General features: G+C 36.0%; 1 protein-coding gene across 1 annotated transcript in view; it reads left to right on the plus strand.

Moving 5' to 3' along the window:
• The window catches only part of PCLO (piccolo presynaptic cytomatrix protein), a 323756-nt gene that overhangs the window by 253705 nt on the left and 50661 nt on the right, over positions 1–19390 (plus strand). The window contains 4 exon segments of the mRNA XM_054514979.1: positions 4754–4825; positions 7362–7542; positions 8764–8958; positions 10214–10396. Of these exon segments, the coding sequence (XP_054370954.1) occupies positions 4754–4825; positions 7362–7542; positions 8764–8958; positions 10214–10396 (631 nt within the window).

Consider the following 19390-nt stretch of genomic DNA (forward strand, 5'->3'; position numbering starts at 1 on the left):
CTCAGCTTTTCATCTAAGAAAGATTCTTGTGTTTTCTTAATTTGCTTGGGGGTTCTGCTGTGACATTTCACAGAGCTGTTATTAAGAGTGCTGGGATGTTGTAAATTCAGTGGCTGTTGGGTGCTTTGCAAACAGATAATGATATTAATCTAGGATTTCCCAGACACTGATTTTTATGACAAGAAAAAATCTTGTATCTTTGATGTCAGTTTTTGGACCATTATTTGATCAAATTTGCCCTTAGCTTGCATGTTGAATACTTTACATTTTTGCTTTCTATTTGCGAATCCCCTTCTTTTGTCTTCCCCTGAGACTTTTATGCAGTGTTTACAGTTTTAACTGTGTAAACTTCATTTGAGCACCACATTTCTTTTATATTTAAGCATCTTGTCACACAGAACTGTGTGCAGAGAGCACTGTTTCCCTCCACACCTTTCCATGGCTTGTATCTACTGCTAAGGCACCAGTGTGTGTGACTTTTCTACTACAAAATTCCATGACCTGGCTAAGAGAATCTACAGTGAAGCACATTTCTAAATCACAAATAATTCAATGCTGCTGATGAGTGTCCTCCACAGTCTGAAGAACTCTCACCATGTAAGAGACCATCATTTGTACTCATAACACTCACAAGTCTACATTTCAAAATAGTTACAGATAGAAATAGAAATACAAGACAATAATTGCATTAGACTGAGAATGAGAGTTCTGTTCACCAAACAAGTAAAACTGCATCACACACTGTTACACGGAGTTAGCAGTCGCATTCAAACATGAATTCATGAATTTTTATAAACAGCATTTCTTCAAAGAAATATTTCCTTTCCCCCATGCTTTTTTCTCTCCATCAAAGCATACATTGCTTGCAGACAGCAAATAAGTATTATTAAATATTTCCTAATATAGTTCGTATAACGTCACTGTCTAGACTTTAGCTGGTTGTACAATTTTTTTATTTTCCTTTTCTCTTTCATAAAATAGTTGAAATTAAAGTGAAAATAATTATTGGAAATAGATCACTCTTTGAAATGAAGCAGACTTTTTCAAGGTCAGAATGATTAGTTTTATCACATTTATAGCAAATTTTGCTTTGACAGTTGCAGAAAAAATAAATTAAACTATGAATATTTAGTAATTTAAGGGTTTTGTTAAGGAATAAAGTAGAAATAGTTAAAATTTGAGAGGAAGGCTGAGTACAAATATGACAAATGTTGTGCAGTAATTGCTAACTCAAGTCCAATATCTACTCAGAGCAAGAAAGAAAGCATTAGAATAATTTAGGAGAAGATGATAAAAGATGTAAGTTCTGTTGCAGGTGACACCATTGGTATGACCATACTGTAAGGAGTGGCTTTCTTTGCCTCAACTTCTTAATTGACAGAAAGCAAATAAAAACTTTACTTATATGAAATAATTCCACAAAGCAAATAGTTTTGCTGTAACTTATGCCTGTAATTTGAAGGTAATATATTTAGAAAAAGTAATATTTTCAAAATCTTTGAGTGATGTGGAAGCTTATGTCTTATTTCCAAAAGTAAGGAAATCTTTTGTATGAATCAGTAAGGTGTTGGTATTTAAGTCTTACTTAATATCTAGGGCAAAAGAAAGTAAGTTCCTACGTTACCTATAAAAAGTCTTTTTGTGCTCCCATGTACCAAAGTACATCAATACAGAGAACAATAAAATGTTAAATATGAATGTAAGCAAAAATAACTGTAATGGATTACCTAATACATTAATTTCTACTCATCAAACATCCTGACTGAAATTACAATATTTTGTATTATTTCTGAAGTAAATATAGTAATATGCTTTTAACATAGAGGAAAAAACAAGATGCATTCAAATTACTTCTTTCCTAATGCAAATCCTAGTATGAAATTTTCAAGGAATATGTGTTGAATATTTTATTAGTGCATATTTAGCTACACAGGCAGACACTATCCATAACATCCAGACATTTACAATGAGAAACAAGCCCGTCTGTACCTGTGGGGTTGGTTATGCCTTCCATGAGAGACAATATTTTCACATTGGCTGTTTCTGCAAATTCCTTCATTTTCTTTAAAATATGGCTGTTCCTAGACAGCCTAAAGCTAACTGGAGTTCACATGCAGTAATGTGCTTCTAGGTGGACTTTTATTTATTTTACTCATTGCTACTATTTTTTTCCACAATGCTAAGACTGAAATTGCTTGGTAGCACTTTTTTTCAGAGTATGTTTGGGACTCAGATGACATTCCCAATATGTGAAAACTGTGTTCCTTCTTTTTTGTGGCACTCATTTTCCTGTTGGTACATTGCCCACTTGCAGAAAGCCATGGTCAGACAGATAGAGGGTTCAGTATTGCTATCTGTCATATTCCTCATGAGCATCAGAACTTCAGGATTCACAACCTAAACCTGATTGATGTAAGGCAGAACCCTTATGCAGGAAGGCAGAACTGGGATGGTGAAATGGCTGCTTTTAAAATCAGCAGCCATTTAGTGCTCTTTGCCACCATGGTGGCACACAGATGTATCTTCAGAGAGGCAAATTTGCTCTGCTTTGAAACTCATTTCATGCACTCTCCCTAATAAAGGTCTTTCCATGGTTTTTCATTGTCATAATATTTTATAAAAGCATTATTAAACTAAAAGGCTTAAAACAGATTTTGCAAAGTATAGAGTACTGTAAGTTTTCATCACAATTTTATCATCACGTTATTGCAAAGAAGCTAGCAAAGTACGGCTGCATTTATTTGAAAATCTTTTCTTTTTTCCCCTTTCTGCCAAAAATTCTTCAAACCTTAGGAGTTTTTCCCCCATTTCCTGGGTTTATACATTTTTGTCTCTGTCCTTGCACAGTCATCAAGAAGAAATCTCCTCTCAAAATAGCAACAACTGTGACAATACATTTCTGAAAAGTATTTGTGCCATCCCTTATTTCCATGGTAAAAATACATATACTTAATATAGCACCTGGCAGAAAATTGTATCTTCCAGGAAGCCAAAAGCATCACAGGGCCAATGGGTGCTCAGCTCACTTTTTCAGGTTATTTTTCATGTTGCAGTTTCAATGCTGTCTTGGAACAGCAAAGAAAAGTTATTTTATTCAGTCAAGGAAATCAGCTTTAGAAATATTAGATAAGAAATTTTCAAAAATAATCTTTTTGTTCATTCTTGCAGGATATTTTTTTAAATGAATGCTTAAAAATATTGCTTAATTATGTAAGAATAAAACAGAAATATTAAAGAATTGCCCTCAATTTTTTTTTTTGAAATCTTAGGTTTCAAGTCGTGCTGTTGTGTGCTTAAAGACTACATTGTTGATGCTAGAAATAGTTTAATTCCCCTTTGTGTGGGTTTTCCAGGATGTGCTGATTTAAATTTTCTTTTCATAGACATTGGCTTTGCATAGTTGTGCATTTTTCAAAGTTGGCTGGGAGCAGATGATATTCTGAATACATAATGATGAGATTAAATTATCACTTAAAGGCAATTGCAGGTTGCTAGGAACTGTTTTAGTCTGGATGAAGAGAAGGGGCAATGGAGGGAAATTGATGAGATCGTCACAACACCAAGGTTGTGGGTTTGATCCTGGGTGTACAGACCATCCACTTAAGAGTTGCACTCAATGATCCTTGTGAGTCACTGCCAACTCAGAATATTCTGTGGTGCTGTAAATAGCCAAGAGTGCTTTCATTGCAAGTATATGCAATATGTACAATGACTGGTATAGCTTATCATTTTGAGCAATGACTTGATCCTTTGCTGTCCCTCTGTGACCAGCAGCCAATTAACAGAGCAGTGAGTGACAGGTTGCTCCTGTTAGGATGATGACCTCAACTATCACATAAGAATTCATCTTCTGAATTCTTTAATTCAAGTATGTGAAGAGTCCTCTTTTCCTCAGTAACGCTTGCATTCTTCATTTATAACTTCTCAGCCTGACTTTGCAGACACCCTACAACCTGCAGGATTTTCTTTCAAGCCACATGAATTTATTACTGCCTTTGCAGCCACCTTATAGCCTTTTGCCCTAGCACACAAAATCAGTAATCAATCCTGCCCCTACATGTCCTCAGAGACCCCTGGAAAAACGCTCAGGTCAGTCCTTACAATAAGGTCAACTGCTTTGGTCAACAGTTTCTCTGTCTTGTGCTCTCTTGTCATATAAAGATTATTTGTTTCTTACCGTGCCCAACAGAAGAGTGGGCAGCTATCATGCCTAACAAGATCTGCAGATAATGGGTTTTGACAGGTGCCACTAATACCCAGCAAAACAACCTGTCTGCATGCCTGGATCACTTGCAGAGTCTCACTGACTACACTGAATTCTGCAGGCATTAAAGCCTGGTCTTCACAGATGAGGTTATGTAAAGAGGGTGTTTGATATCATTCATTTGAAATTCACACTCAAATGCACTTCAGGCAGATGTCTGCATTCAGACAGATCTGGTGATGAGAAAAGCTGCAGGAATAAAAAATGGGGCCTTAAAAATAAGTTTGACTCTTGTAGTGGACATAAATTCTGCCCAGAACAACTTGTGGGAATTCCTAAAATAAGGCCAAGCCCCAGCCCATCTGGTTTGATAACAAATAATAGTGTCAAATTATTTTTCTCAGAACAAGGTGGGTGAAATGGTGAAAATTACCATGAAAATACCTTATCCTATGAAAAAGATACATGGAAGAAATAGTCTATAGAAACCACCAGAAAGACTTTGATCTGAAGTTAATGAATTTAATTATCCTTTTCCTTGAATTGCAGCTGAAAAAGAAAACACTGGAAGTGACTGTGTGGGATTATGATAGATTTTCCTCAAATGACTTCCTCGGTGAAGTGAGTATCTTATTTCTTCCTCTCTACTACTAATAACTGCAGGGTGTTATGTGGAGACTCTTCTCTTTCAAGGTATGGTACACATGTTAAGTAAAACTGTTTTTTACATCCCATCCCAGTTTTACTGTTGTCTTCTTAACAAATGGTCATGATTTCTTTAATTTAGATGTGAAAGATAAATCCCTTTCATCTTGATTAACTGGGGGCAAGCTAATTTAGGACCCAACAAACTGTTAATTTGCTGAAAATTAATACTTTTTTTGAGTGTGAGATAGCAAAAACATTCACAGTGACTCCAGGGGAAATTCTTTTTATGACTGAAAGCTGCCTGACTTGATTTTACCATAACATAGGAAGGTTGAGGAGGTATTAGTCTTTGTAAATGATTAAAGGATTAAATTCTGCCATCAAACCACATTTTAACACATGCACAAGTATCTTCAAGTATGAGCACTTTAGTCTTGCTGATCAGTCTCATTTTTTAACATTCTGAAAAAGTAATATCATTAGTAAAGTATGAATGAAGGCAAAACATAATCTTATAACTAATAATAAATGAGTGCTCATGGGGAAAAGGATTTGTCTTTAAAAAACAAATAAACAAGCATATGCACATAAAATACAGAATTACCAGCAATAAATATGAAATAAAAATAATTAAAGATGTATTTACAAATAAATATTATAATTCGAAACAGAAACCCAGGAAAATCAATCTCTCATGCAGAATAACTGGGAATATCTGGGCTCATTCTACATTTGAATTCTGCAAAAAACCCACACAGTTCAGCTTCAGTTCCCCTTTGTGTAACTACCAAACTGAGCAATCAGTGTCACTATTTGAACAATTACTAAAATAAATGTATAGGAAGCTGCTACATGATTACTTATTTCCTGCATCCTGTGTCCATATTCTTGTTGAGTTCAGCATGTTTTTCCAAATTCAGGGCTTTACTGAATATTTACAACCTTGGTTTTTTATTACATTTAGAAAAGGGATGCTCTAGCAACTGCTTCTACATGAAGATTTAAACCTTTCCCCTTCAAACTTTCTTCAACCTCTAGAACTACTTTTTTTTTTTTTTAATTATTTTTAAATTGTGAAAGCAGTTATTTAGGGGAAAAAGCAACAGAAAAGACTACCCAGTGTATCTCAGCATCAGGCTGTCCAGAGGAATCCTGCACCATAACATCAGATGTGGCACATCAAGGTCCATATCCATGGAAAGTGAAACCTCTCCTACAAAGCAGAGCCCCCAGCCTCCCCCTTTGGCAACAATCCTCAGCCATGCTCTCTCCCAAGACATTTTCAAAGCTTGACTAAAAACCAAAAAAGGGAGCATGCTAAAGAGTTCATCTGTTAAGACTGATTATAGGTCTAACCAGAAAGACCAAGGCAGATCATAGACAGCCTATAAAACTGAAAGGAAAAAAGGCTTTTAACCTAGAAACCATCAGTTTTTAGGAGACTTCCCCATCCCTATACTTGAAGAGGCTTTCTTTAATTCAGGGTCTTATAGTAAAGTGACACAAACATTGTTCCCTGAGGTAATTGCACACTTTATTTGTCTAGAAGTTTTAAAACTTCCCTACCTGACTTTAGTTTCAACCATTTAGAGCCAGTTGCAAATCTATTTTTGACCTTCCTTCCTTCAAGATTCTGTGATGAATTTCAGTACTTTACATCCCTTGGGCCCTCTCAACTGCAAGCTTATTAAGAAAGCATGGCTCTTTTTGGTGCCAATGCTCTTTTTTTTTTTTTTACACCTATTTTTTAAAGAAATTTCACCAAAGTCCTGCTAACAATGAAGGTGGCTTAGAGCAGTTTTCATCTACAATGTTTGCAGGTTATTTAGCCAGTTTATTTGTTTCATTTCCACATTACCATTGCACCTCCTGTTTTTTCTCTCAGTAATGTTTAGGTGCCTAAATGATCAGTTGAATTCTATTATTTTAATCAAGTGCAAGAGTAATCCTGTTTTTTCTTTTTCTTGCTACTTCTGCATATGTAGATTTTTTAAAGACTCAAGAAGCACGAGCCTCATATTATTGAAGACCTCAATAAAGGCAAATATGCAACTATTTCCCCCCTTAAAAGCACTGCTAAAAGGGAGGAAATTATGCTTGCTTCTCCTATTAGAAAATGTCTGTACAGAGGCAGAATAGCTGGATGTCTTTTTAATGTCTTTTTAATGTCTTTTTACTGTAGCTGTCAAGCTAGTGCTGACAAGCTGCCCTCTAAACTGCCCAGTTGTCTTTGTGTGGAGCTATGCCACAATCAAAAGACTCAGCTCACAGTCCTGACTGAGGATCTGGTGAGGAGACTTTTTGGTTCAGACATATGAATATGCTACTGCATCTGGGTTTGGGGTCACAGCATGCCCAGAGAGTCCTGAATCTATCAGCAGAGAGCCTTATACCCTTCACTGTTACACCTGATTGGAACTTCTGACAACACAGCTCTAGTCTCTTCTGCTGTATGCAATCATAAATAGGTAAGATACAGGCCATATATTATACTTTGATTTATTTGTAGGTATTGATTGAGTTATCCAGCATCTCTCAGCTTGACAACACACCTCGGTGGTATCCTCTTAAAGAACAGAGTGAAAACATAGATCATGGGAAATCTCATTCTGAAAAGAGTAGCCAGCAATCTCCAAAACCATCTGTCATCAAGAGCAGAAGTCATGGAATCTTCCCGGACCCCTCCAAGGGTAGGAATGACTTGGTGCACCTGATACGAAATGTTTTCCCAGATGATGTGTAAACCTTTGCCATGTGTAAGTTCTAATAGAAAAATAAAGATACTGGTATGAAGTTTGTATAAATTTTTATTAAAAATGCATTTATCTCTGTGATTAATTAGTTGGAGACAAGGTTTCAGTTGTCTCAATCTTGCCAGCCAGCTTACTGAGCAATTATGTCCTTAAAACAGCAGCATACAGACTCTACTACTCCTCTAGATGTGCTTTGCACATCTGCTATAGATTCTGTGCCCCTTTGATTTTCTTGATAGCCTTGGGCAAACTCAATATATATTTAGCTTTCTATTTTTCATGTTCCTTAAATATTCTATGGATTTTTTTTCTTCTGAAAATGCCACGTTTATATTTTATAGAACAACAATTATGCTGCAATAATGCATATGCATTTCCAGTCAATGATAATGGATTGTAGCACATCTCAGTTGTATTGGAAATCAGTGGAGCTGATACAGTAGAAATATACTAGTGTTTACAAAAGCAGAATTGATCTCAGTGTCTCCTGGTTCAAGAAATTTATCTCTAATTCTTTTTTTTATACTAAGTAGTCAGTGGACAGGTGCTCTCTTAAAACACATTATGTGTACTTTCAAAGCAAAAAACAAATTGTGTCCATCTACAATCCAGATGAGAGCCCCAGAGGAACAAGACTGTGCTCCATCTCCTCTCTATTTCTCTGTTTAACATTTTACCAGGGACTGGTGTCTATATAAGATGTCTGTCCGAATTAGAGGTAAGTATAAAAGATATTGTCAGTTAGGCTGTGATTGTCCTGATGGCATTATTCAGGATAAAATGACTTGCATTTGCTAAGTGTTTGGTACTGGTGTAGGTGATGCTGCTTAGCCTCGACATACTAGAGAACAGAAAGTGGAAAGCACCATGCCATCATTCCACCAGTTTGAACCAGCACAGGAGGTCTAGTTCACAGGTGACAAAAAAACTAATACTAAATAAATTATTCTCTGGGCCAGGTAACAGTGGGGAAGTAGAAAATAATGCTTTATAGGAGTTTCCTAATCGTGATATATCCTGATGCTTTAAATGGAAAGGCACAGCTTAATCTTTGTTCCTTGTTCTGGAATTCAGCTAGAGAGACCAGTCATGAGAAAGGGAATGAAAATGTTTGTTTTTAATAAATGCAAGAGTTGTACTTCTTCATTTTCCTGGTAGACATGCAGGTGCCCACCATTGAGAAATCCCACAGCAGCCCAGGGAGCTCCAAGTCTTCTTCTGAAGGCCATCTCCGCTCTCACGGTCCCTCTCGCAGCCAAAGCAAAACCAGCGTCACTCAAACCCACCTTGAAGACGCTGGGGCAGCCATCGCCGCTGCTGAAGCAGCTGTGCAGCAGCTTCGCCTTCAACCAAGTAAAAGACGCAAATAAATTCCTCAGCATGGCAGCTTAATGTTCATCTGTTGCCTTTTTCCCTGCTGTCCTTCCCTTTTCGGCTATTTTTCTTTTTTTTTTTTTTTTCTGTTCTTGGCACACTGTGCTCACTCTGTTCAATGTCTTTCTTTGTGTGCCTGTGTGTGAATACATATAATTACAATATACTCTTGTATTTAGAAGTCTTTTATTTATTTAGTTATTTATTTATTTTATAAAGACTGCAGTGAAACTGGCTGTTTCTCCATCAGTCCCTTCACTCATGGTCCATGATGTTCCATGGTTGTGCATGACACAGAGAAGTCCACTGTGTTTTGGTGTCACTAAATACCTACCAATGAAATAATCAAAACCTGCAGAGATGCAACTGCCAGCTCTTCAAATTGCATACAAGACTGAGACCGCAGGATGTATCTATAAGTAGTTATCATGAAGGACAGTACTATATACACAAAAGAAGATTTGAAGTTAAAGAAACTTTTTTTTAACTACATGGCTGAGATTTCTATTTTTGAAACATGACTGTAAATATCTATTTTATTTTTTTTCTTGGAAAGGAAATATAAGGCAACTTTCTTTATATCTCAGATAAGATTGTGTTAGTGATGAGCAGAACAGAAATACAATAAAAACATTAAACACAATAATTGCAAAACCATTAAAAACACAGAGCCACTAACAACATCAGATTTCAACAATGTTGTCAAGTTAGCAAACTCAAAGGGAGTTGAGAGCTAAGTCAGGTGTCAGAGTTCAATTTTTTAAGTAGATTTTTACCATGGATTGATTAAGGGTCAAGGTAGAGTTCATCTGACAACTTCAAATAGGTTAAAATAAATTAAAACTATTCCACTCAAAAGGATTACTCTCCAGAGTATACTTCAGACCAGTATAATCTGATTGCTAGCTGAGGGTTTACTTGATGGCAAATTAAATCTCTCTGACTGTGAAGTCATTGTGTTTGTCTTTAGGATTTGTTGATATGCCATAAACTCACCATGGTATAATGCAAAACTGGGGGAAAATTATTTCCCTTGTCTTCACTGCCATTAATACAGAAACAGCCAGTTTTGATACTCTTTAATGCTGTGCATGTGGTGTCTCTTTGGTGTTTGAAAACACTACTTACTTAAGTACAGAAAAAAAAAACCACTTCTGTTTGCATGAATAACATTTAAGCTGGTTCCATCTGAGGATACATACTCTGGGTTTCCATTTCACCCACACTGCCACAGCAGCACATAAAAGCGGTCAGTCTAATCATGCCAGGAAGCAGCACAGACACAGCATAGCAGGAGTCCTCCCTATTCAAAGAACTCAGTCTGACAATCTGCCTCCACCAGCCAATGACAACAAAGACCAAAGCCAACTAGCCCTCAGGAAAGTGATGTCTGATGGACCAGTCAAGCCTGAAGGAGGTGAGCAGAAAGACATGGTTAAGAAACCAACTACATCCCAAAATCTTCTTGCCATGTCGACTAATTCATTGCGATATTTAATTATTTATTTTACCCCTCCATTAAGTGCTGTAAATGTTAACATGAATCAAGAACTCTGCTTGATTTTTCCACCTATCAGTGCATAAATCCATCATGAAAAACTGTGCTAAGAAGCATTATGAAACAAAAAATGTGTGCACTTCCATTCCACTGGAGTACTTGGAATTCTGTTGAAAAGTAGTATAGCTTTGCTCATGTTGTTGCCTAATAAAAAGCATGCATCCAAGCTGGTCTGCTTAAGCATGATTGGACATTTCTTGTATTGTGACAAAAACCTAACTGCACATTTTTGTTTCTAAAAATGTAATTGGGACAATAAAAATTCCTGTTTCCTCTTCCAACACAATTGTCATATCAACAGTCATTAGCATAGAGAATTTTTCAAACCACCAGTGGAAAGGAAAGGAGTTTTGATCCATGTATAGCTCAATCTCTTGATAATTTTCGTATCAGCATCTTTAAAAATTATTTTCTATTTGTAGGCACCTGTAATACCACATATCATCAATTTATTCCCTCATCACAAATAAAGAGCCAGAATCTCAATCAGTTCAAATTGCCACTGTTCTTTTGACTTCTGGAGCATCTTGTTTATTTCCATGGAATCTGAGGGATAATCCAAATAAATGTACTGACTGAACTCCTAGATGTTCTTTTGTGCTGTAATCCCTTCCTAAGCTCTCAAGATGCATTGAAGGTTTTTCTGTCAACACCATTGCACACATTGGGCAATATAAGCTGGCTGAGGGGTACAGGAGAGAAAGAAGAAATGCTACTTTAGACAATAAAAGGCAACAAGTCATTTGGACAACTAGTGTGATGTTAAAACAACTAATAAACAGGGCAAAAGTACCAGGTCTTTTTAAGCATATTTAGAAATGACAAGTTTTTTTTCTTAGGATAGCCTTTAGAGTTCTTCCATAAATCCAGGTATTTATACAAACACACACACACACATTTATTTTATTATTCTATAGCTCAAATCTAGATAGTCAGCTCAGGCAGAACCAGGGAATGTTGTGGTCAAGCTCAGGCATCATGTCTGAAAGCTGCATACCACTCCTGGGGGGTAGACCATTCAAATCTAAATGACTCTTATGGTCTTTTGAGATGTTGTGTCTGTCGAGTTTTATCACAGACACATAGCCCTGTAGTGATGCCTTTTCACATTGATAGATAATGCAAAACATTTTGCTTGTGATGTAAGGTTGAATATATAAGGTTTAGATATAAATTTATAAGAAACAGTGAGTCTGTTGGCTTCAATACCTGTGCCAAGAAACTGTTATTCTATCTTCTTTAATTTTAAAAGTGCAAAAAGAATATATACTGATATGTACTTGGCTCAGCAATATTGGAATATTGGAATATTCTTGTTATGGGAATAAGAGTCCACATTATAAATAATAAGAGTCCACATTATAGTAATAAGAGTCCACAATAATATATAAAAAGGTTAAAATTGTTATGAAGACATGTAATACTTTTGTCTTTTTTACTTCTGACAAATATACACAATGCTTGGTCACCTACACAATGCTTACAAGTCTGGTTTCAGACCTGTGAGATGTTTTAGCTTTTCTTTGTTGTTCCAAAGATAGTTTGTCCAAATTTATTCAGATGAGGTGGGCCAGTAGTTACCATTTTGAGGTTAATGACTCTCATGGCTTTTAGCAGGAATGGAAACCAAGATGATTTCACTGCAGTTTTGTGGAGTATGAAAGTAAAATGAGATGAGTCTATAACCTCTAATGGAAAAAGCACCAAAGATACTCAAAACATCTTTCAACTTAGGGACTTTTTTGTGGGATGAAGAGATGATAAAGAAAGGAGATATTTCACCTTCATTGTGAACTATGAATATCAGGGCATCATCAGTTTCCAAGTTCATTCCTAAAGGGATGATGCATGTTTGTGGTACCCACCTCCATTATACCCTGCTTTATTGGTAGCTGCAAAAGGACACATTAGGAACTGGTTTTAATGACTGAACAGTCATCTTGGCAAGTTAGTAATTTTTTGTTACTGTGTCTCAAAGCCCTTTACTAAGGAAGACATTACAGATAATACACAACATTATTATTATTTTTTTACCACAGCTATTTCTCTGTGCATTTATTAAACAACAGCATATTTAGAGGAATTGTTTTGGTTTTTTCAGCCTAAGTAGACAAAGGTGATGGAAATGATTCTATGCTGTGAAGTCTTTCTATGCCTGAGATAACCCTTAGAAAAAGTATCCTCCTTTGATCTTGCCTCTCAATAGCTCCATTTTTTCTCTTGAATTGAACTTGCTCTAGAAAAAAAACAACAAACCAAGCAAGACAAAGATCCTCAGTCATTCTGACAATGTCTCAGAGAAATCCTTCTGTACTTCTTATTCCTAGGACCCTTTCTATTGAGTCTATTTTGTCAGTTATCAATTGTGTCTCCTTTGAGAAGTAACAAGGAAATCACCAGAAAGAGAAGATCAGAACCTATAGCATAAATAGCATATTTTGTGAAAACAAAGGTCTTTTGTCAGTTTTTTGTTGAAATGAATTGTTTCTGTATTCCTTTTACAGAGTAAAAAATGTATTTAAATCAATCTGCTTTAAAATTAAGGTGAAGATGCAACAAAAAACATAGGTTTTTGCTGCGAACCTTTGTAAAATCCAACAGTCAGCTACAGCAGTTAATTAAAAATAAACCCTGAAGTATAATTTTGTCATTGCCCATGAGAGATAAGAGTGTGATCTACAAAGAAACCAACTGCATGCTACAATTTCCAATCACATCCCTCAGAGAGGAACAATAAAATTTCTTTGAAGGCAGAAGTTGCAAGGGATCCAAGTCAGAGGACAGCTGGAGTTAATTTGATTTAGGTTTTGTGCAATATATGAATCATTTCCAATTACACATTCACTTAAAATTAAGTACATTCCCTTCAGCATAAATTTGTGTATTAAGAGTTTATCCACCAGTGAGTCAGTTTTAGAAACGGTGTGAATCAGTCCACCACCTTTTCAGTCAGTAATTTATCCCACAAAAGGATCTTCTCATTATATGGAATTTTCTTGGTAGGTCAGTTATGTTTAAAATAAAATATTTTAGAATTCTTCAGATACTTGAAAAGTTGAATGATTATTCAGAACACCACCAGTTCTCTGGATACATGCATATGAAAGAGTAGGTGTATTTGGAATATAATTTTTACTGATTTTATATAAAAAAGTCTTTTCAAACATAGCTTATAGATTTAAATGAATGAATAACATGCTTTAGTTTTAATACCTTTCAATAAAATTAATAAGAAAGACAAGGAAATGAAAAAAACTTCAGCATCTGTGTTAAGCAGAAAGGTGGACTACTTCTGCCTCACCATAGTAGAAATTTGATTGGTTTGTCCTTTGCAGAGAAAAAGATGCCAGCTTTTCCCCTAAAGGACAATGATTGTACAATGAAAAATCAATTCCTTTATTACTTTAGAATATCCAAGGGTGAACAAAAATCCATTACTTTATGACCAAATAAGAGAATTTCTAGAAATTCATTTCGAACCTTCCTAGCATCTTTGAAGAACAGTAAATTAATATTTAAATAGTAAGTAGCTCAGTAAGTGAATTTAAGTCTCAACATCATTGTAGCCCTATACATCTTTTATTCTTTCCAACAGACACATGAAAAAGAAGCTACAGGTCAATATGCTATTGCTTGTATATCTTTTGTTGATGGATGCCATAGGCAACTTCTCTTCTATTTGGCTCACATTAACCTGACCAAACAATCAACCTGCAACAATAAAAACACTGCTATACTCACCTGAACTAGGTAGCAAATGTTAAAGATCTAGAGAAATGGCCATGTGTTTCAGTTAAAGATCCAAACACCCCTGTTAATTTAAGGTAATACCAGCATTATAATTCTACAGGAATTTCTGTCTAATTTTCAATAATGGAAAGATTTTTCAAGATCAAACTTCTACCAACTTAAAATCACATTTCCTTAAAACATCCTCTGACACATGTCACTGAAAATGGCGGGGTGAGGGAGGTGGGGGTGAGGAGGATGGGAGAAAATGGAGCCTCACAGGATTTCATAGAGAAGATGTCATCTTTTACATTATGCATTTCCCATCATGACACAACAGCTTTTCCAAACAGTTGTATGTCAAGGGATTTTACTGGCTGAGGGAGATCTACTCTCAGAGATGATATTAGCTAGAATACCTCCAGTTTCAAAACTCTACCTCAGCATTTTCAGAATGGTACCCAATTAAGCCTATCAATTTAAACATCTCAAAGAATGCCTGTTCAAAACACTTTCATTCAAAAGGTAGCACACCTGCTTATAACTGTCTTGAGCCAACAACTTTGACACAAGTTCACTTTAGTGTCAACATAATAGGTTGAAGTTACACAGAAATGTGATGTGATGCTTGCATCAAGACATTGTCATCACTGTACAACCCATGATACAAGTCTGAGCCAGCACAGTGTAATTTCTAGCCACTTAGCTGCAAGAAATTAAAATTTATATGAATTTTCCTTATCACGAAGTTCTGTTTGCTGGCTTTAGCAACAATGGAATGAAAGGAAATTGATTCCTAGGTTACATAATTCTGAATTGGATATGATTGTGGTTCCAAATACCTGCTAATTTGGGATCTCTTTTGGTCTGTATCCATTTTCACACATTTAATAGGCAATGCCATGTTTTAATTTCCTACATTATTTTAGGATATTTCCTTCACACTTATATAATTTATAGCCCAAAGCTGTTTAGTGACTCATGTCACTAGTTTCTTAATTTCCAAGTTAAATGGGCCTTCATATTGCTCCAAATAACCCATTTCCAAGAATCATTATCAAAACAAGAACAGTTTGTCCCCAATCTCTGCAGATAGCAGAGAATGTCTTTTCAACCTTGTTCCAATCTAATAGTTGGCCCATTTTGCATTGGTTATTCCTGCTATTTACTCTTTCACCATTTTAAAATGACATCCAATTTCAGAGAATTGCTCAGCTTCTTTATTTGATAACTCTTATTTCAAAAGTATTTTTTCAACATTCTATAGGGTAGACTAACCGTACAGAGTGCATGGAAAGTTATTTCATCTAAATTGCTTTCCTGGGTAAAGAAATTACTTCAGTACAGTTTAAGAAATGTGTTTTTCTTCTTTTACTCATCTCAAATGGTAAATTTCTCTGTAAAGGGTTGTCTTGAACTTTCACAAAGTGTCCCTGCTCAGTATACAGTCAAATCCATGTCTAATATACAGCTGTGGCTGAGATGGGTGACACCGTGGCTTAAAGTTCTGTTCAGTATGAGGGACCATTAGGAAAATAAACTATCTTGGCTGACCTGAGGTAGATGTGTTTGATCACCAGTTGTTTATGAATTCCCAATCTGTTGCCAGTTCACAAAAGATGCAACAAGCAGTTCCAACAACACTTTTACCCTAACTGAGCAAGCTGGAGCAGCTCTTCCTTTTGATGCTAGCAAACACCTCATGAGAACAGGAAAACTGGCATTTGGGGCACTTTGAGGTTGGAGCACTTGAAACACAAAGCTACTGAGAGTGAAGGACAGCCAAGCTTCTGCCAAAAGACACTGCATGAGATGCCCAGCCTGTTGGTCATCAGAAAGTTACACACAGCAGATGGGTGCTCTCACCTTCTCCCATGGGCTTGCATCTCTTTGAGAGGACTCAGGGTGATGCTTTCTGCCTTTTTTGTCACACAGAGTTTCTCAGAAGATGGACAAATAAAAGGACAATTTCTTTCAAGTAATTAGAGGCCAATTGGGGAAACTTAATCCTGAATCCACACTTGAAGGCATTTTTCCCTCCTCCTGTTTGGTTCACAAACAGAACCATCATTTCCAATGTGTTTTGACAGTGTAATTCTGTTTCTAGACAGAAACTGGAAAAGAGGAGCATCTACAGTTTATTCACCAGGAGAAAGTGCTGGTTGAGTCTGTTCTTTCCCTCATATGAACCACAGAACTGTATAGTCAACTTTTTAAAATTTAAGTCTTAACAACATCCATTCACTGTAGGAGAATGGCTGGAGTGGCTGAGAGTGCTGGATTGTTTCCATTTTCCTGCTGACTGATTTAGTAGCTCCTGGTTATAGGTCTTGCGTGAATGATCTATCTTCCCTGTATTAACTTTTAACAAAGGATCTTCTCTGTTGAAAAAAGACTTTTCTGAAAGATTAAGTGAAATCATATTCCTTCCAAGCTTTCCTCTCTTACTGATTTTAATATGATATTTTCTTCATACTAAAGCATGGCTTACACATTTTTCTTGATTCTAAAGGTCTTTTTTCTAACTGGGTTCATCAGCCAAGTATAAGCAAATACATATTTTTGCCATACTAATAATAATTTTAAAAAGTATAAATAAAAAGATGCAGCTGAAATGTGAGATCAGTGCTAACCTCCATTATTGAATCAGCAATTCTTTTCCAAAAAGGCATAAGGGTTGAATTTATCACATCCAAACGTCATTCTGTTGAATTTTTTTCTTCTTCCTGTAAACCATGCAGAGTACAAAAGGTATCTGTCTAACCATTATAATTTTTTTTTGAAAACCCTGGTCCTACACCAGGTATAAAATTATCATCCACTTTCTTGGAACCTGAAATAATTACTGCAAGCAGTTGAGAACTTTTCCAACTCATTTATATATTATTCACTAGAATGATTGACCTGAAATTTTGCCCATGCCAGAGCCTGTAAAACAGGCAGTTTAACAGAATCACTCAGAGGCAGCATTAACACCACATTTCAAACTACTAAATGTGACATATGTACCCATTAACACCTATTCCAAGTAGAGAACATTTCATCTCATCGAGGGAACTACCAGCTAAAATAGGATTAACAGATGAAAATTAAATCAAATCACAACAATAGCTTTTTATAATAGGAAAATCTGTGCCCTGTTTCAGAGAAAGCAGCTCATATTAGGGTTTTAAACTTTCATTTCATATTTCTATTCTTCATAGTTAAATGGCTGGGCAGCCCAGATATAATGATATTGCAGTCCCTAGAAAGAGCCAAACACCTGATAAACTGTGTAAAGAGTTTACAGAAATAGGGCTGGAGGGGGTGAAGTGATATCTTCTTTCTCCCAGAGAGAGGCCAGATGAAGGTGCCTAATGACCTTCAGTTAAATTTTGTCTCTTGCATCTGCTGAGGCCTGAAGAGTCTTTTCTCTAAAAATGTAAGGCTTTAAGAATCATATGTAATTGACAGCAAGAGCTTGCCTTTGACAAATATTTTTAAAGTTTTTTAAGCTTTCTAAGAGTTTCTAAAAGTTGCTTATTGGGTTGGTTGGGTTTGGGATTGTTTGCAGGGGGGGAATTGCTTAAGAGCCAGAGAATAATTTGCAAAAACAAAGGGCAAGGAAGCAATGAAACACAGCTCTTACACACTCTGGGTACTTAATATTCAAATGATGAAAAGTGCCTTCAAATGCATTTCTATTCAGATAAACATTGTAGATTTCTGTAAAGCAAGACAGCACCTTGTAGCTCCAGGCACCTGTGTGACATCAGATGACAATTTCTAATCTTTGGACCCAAGTGAATCCATATGAAACTGTTCAAGTGCTACAGACCAAAGCACCTCCTGCCAGAACTTTGCTGTCAAAATCCATGGACTAAAGAATTTTCTAGCATAGGCAGCTCTAAGCAGAAGCTCTGCAACTCAGAATTAACCTGCCCTGATATCATAAAGAAAAGTAAAATTAAAACTAAATATAATGCAGTAGTTGTCTATCCTTTATGTGGATATGAACCCAATTGACCAAGCAAGGTGGAAATGGTTCTGACACTTTCAGGACTTCACAGACCTTACATAGACTGGTAAGACTAAACAGAGTGAAATGACTTTCTTGCTAAATTTTCTAAGACAATGTTTGCATGAGGAAGGGCAAGACTGCCAATGAGTGTGTATACTAGTTTCTTGAATATAAGAGCATGGAACTAGTTCTATCTTTCCACATAGAATAAACTATAACCATAGTTATACTAACTCTTAGGGAAAATATTGCATGGCAGCAAGCATTGCCACATCATCAGAACTCCAAAGTTTTGTACATAACCAGCAGAAACTTAGAGGTCTAGATGTATCTGTAAAAATCCCGACGTAGAAAATGTGGGTGTCTCACAAGTTATGAGATGATCTCTGTATCCAGATTCTGAATTTGTCACGAAACCAGCTGTAAATCTATTTGTGGATTTCATATCTTGTCACAAACTGACACTGTGATTCATTACTTTCAGAGCAGACAGGGAAAAAAAAAGAATAACATTAAACTTTAGAATTTTCAAAATCCAGTCACGAAGCTAAACTTGGATCCATTATAACCATTCACCAAGTGAAGTGACCTTATGGAAAAAAGCATCAATATGGAAAAAAACATCAATATGGAAAATTATGTGAATTGTTGAAAACAGTAGAAAAACTAAAAATACAGCATACTGAATGTGTAATTAGGGTACAGCTGTTTCAAAAGAAACAGCTATGCGTTGATTATAAATAGATGAAGCAAAACTTCTAACCCATTTCTAAAGGCTTCATTCAAGCTTTTCTGGATTGAACTAAATTCTAGGTTCTTACTGGTTTTAGAAATCCACCAGTAAAGATACAAGAAATACTAGTTTTTACAGCAAAATCAATTTAAAAAAAGAAAAATTCTAGATATGAATGATCCTTTCAGGCCACATGTGTTATGGTGGAGATATATGCTACACTAAGTAAACTCATGCCTAAGGGAAGAACTGAAGATTCTTTTCTGTGCTGGCACAATATTGTTTCGCCTTCCCTGGGTTTTGCAGATGTGTTGATCTCCCATTTGTACTCACCTGTGAGGCAGTTATCATGCCATGGAACAAAAAAAAAGCCAACAAAACAACCTAAACT

This window comes from Molothrus ater, chromosome 5 (assembly GCF_012460135.2).
Source record: "Molothrus ater isolate BHLD 08-10-18 breed brown headed cowbird chromosome 5, BPBGC_Mater_1.1, whole genome shotgun sequence".
Taxonomy (NCBI): Eukaryota; Metazoa; Chordata; class Aves; order Passeriformes; family Icteridae; genus Molothrus; species Molothrus ater.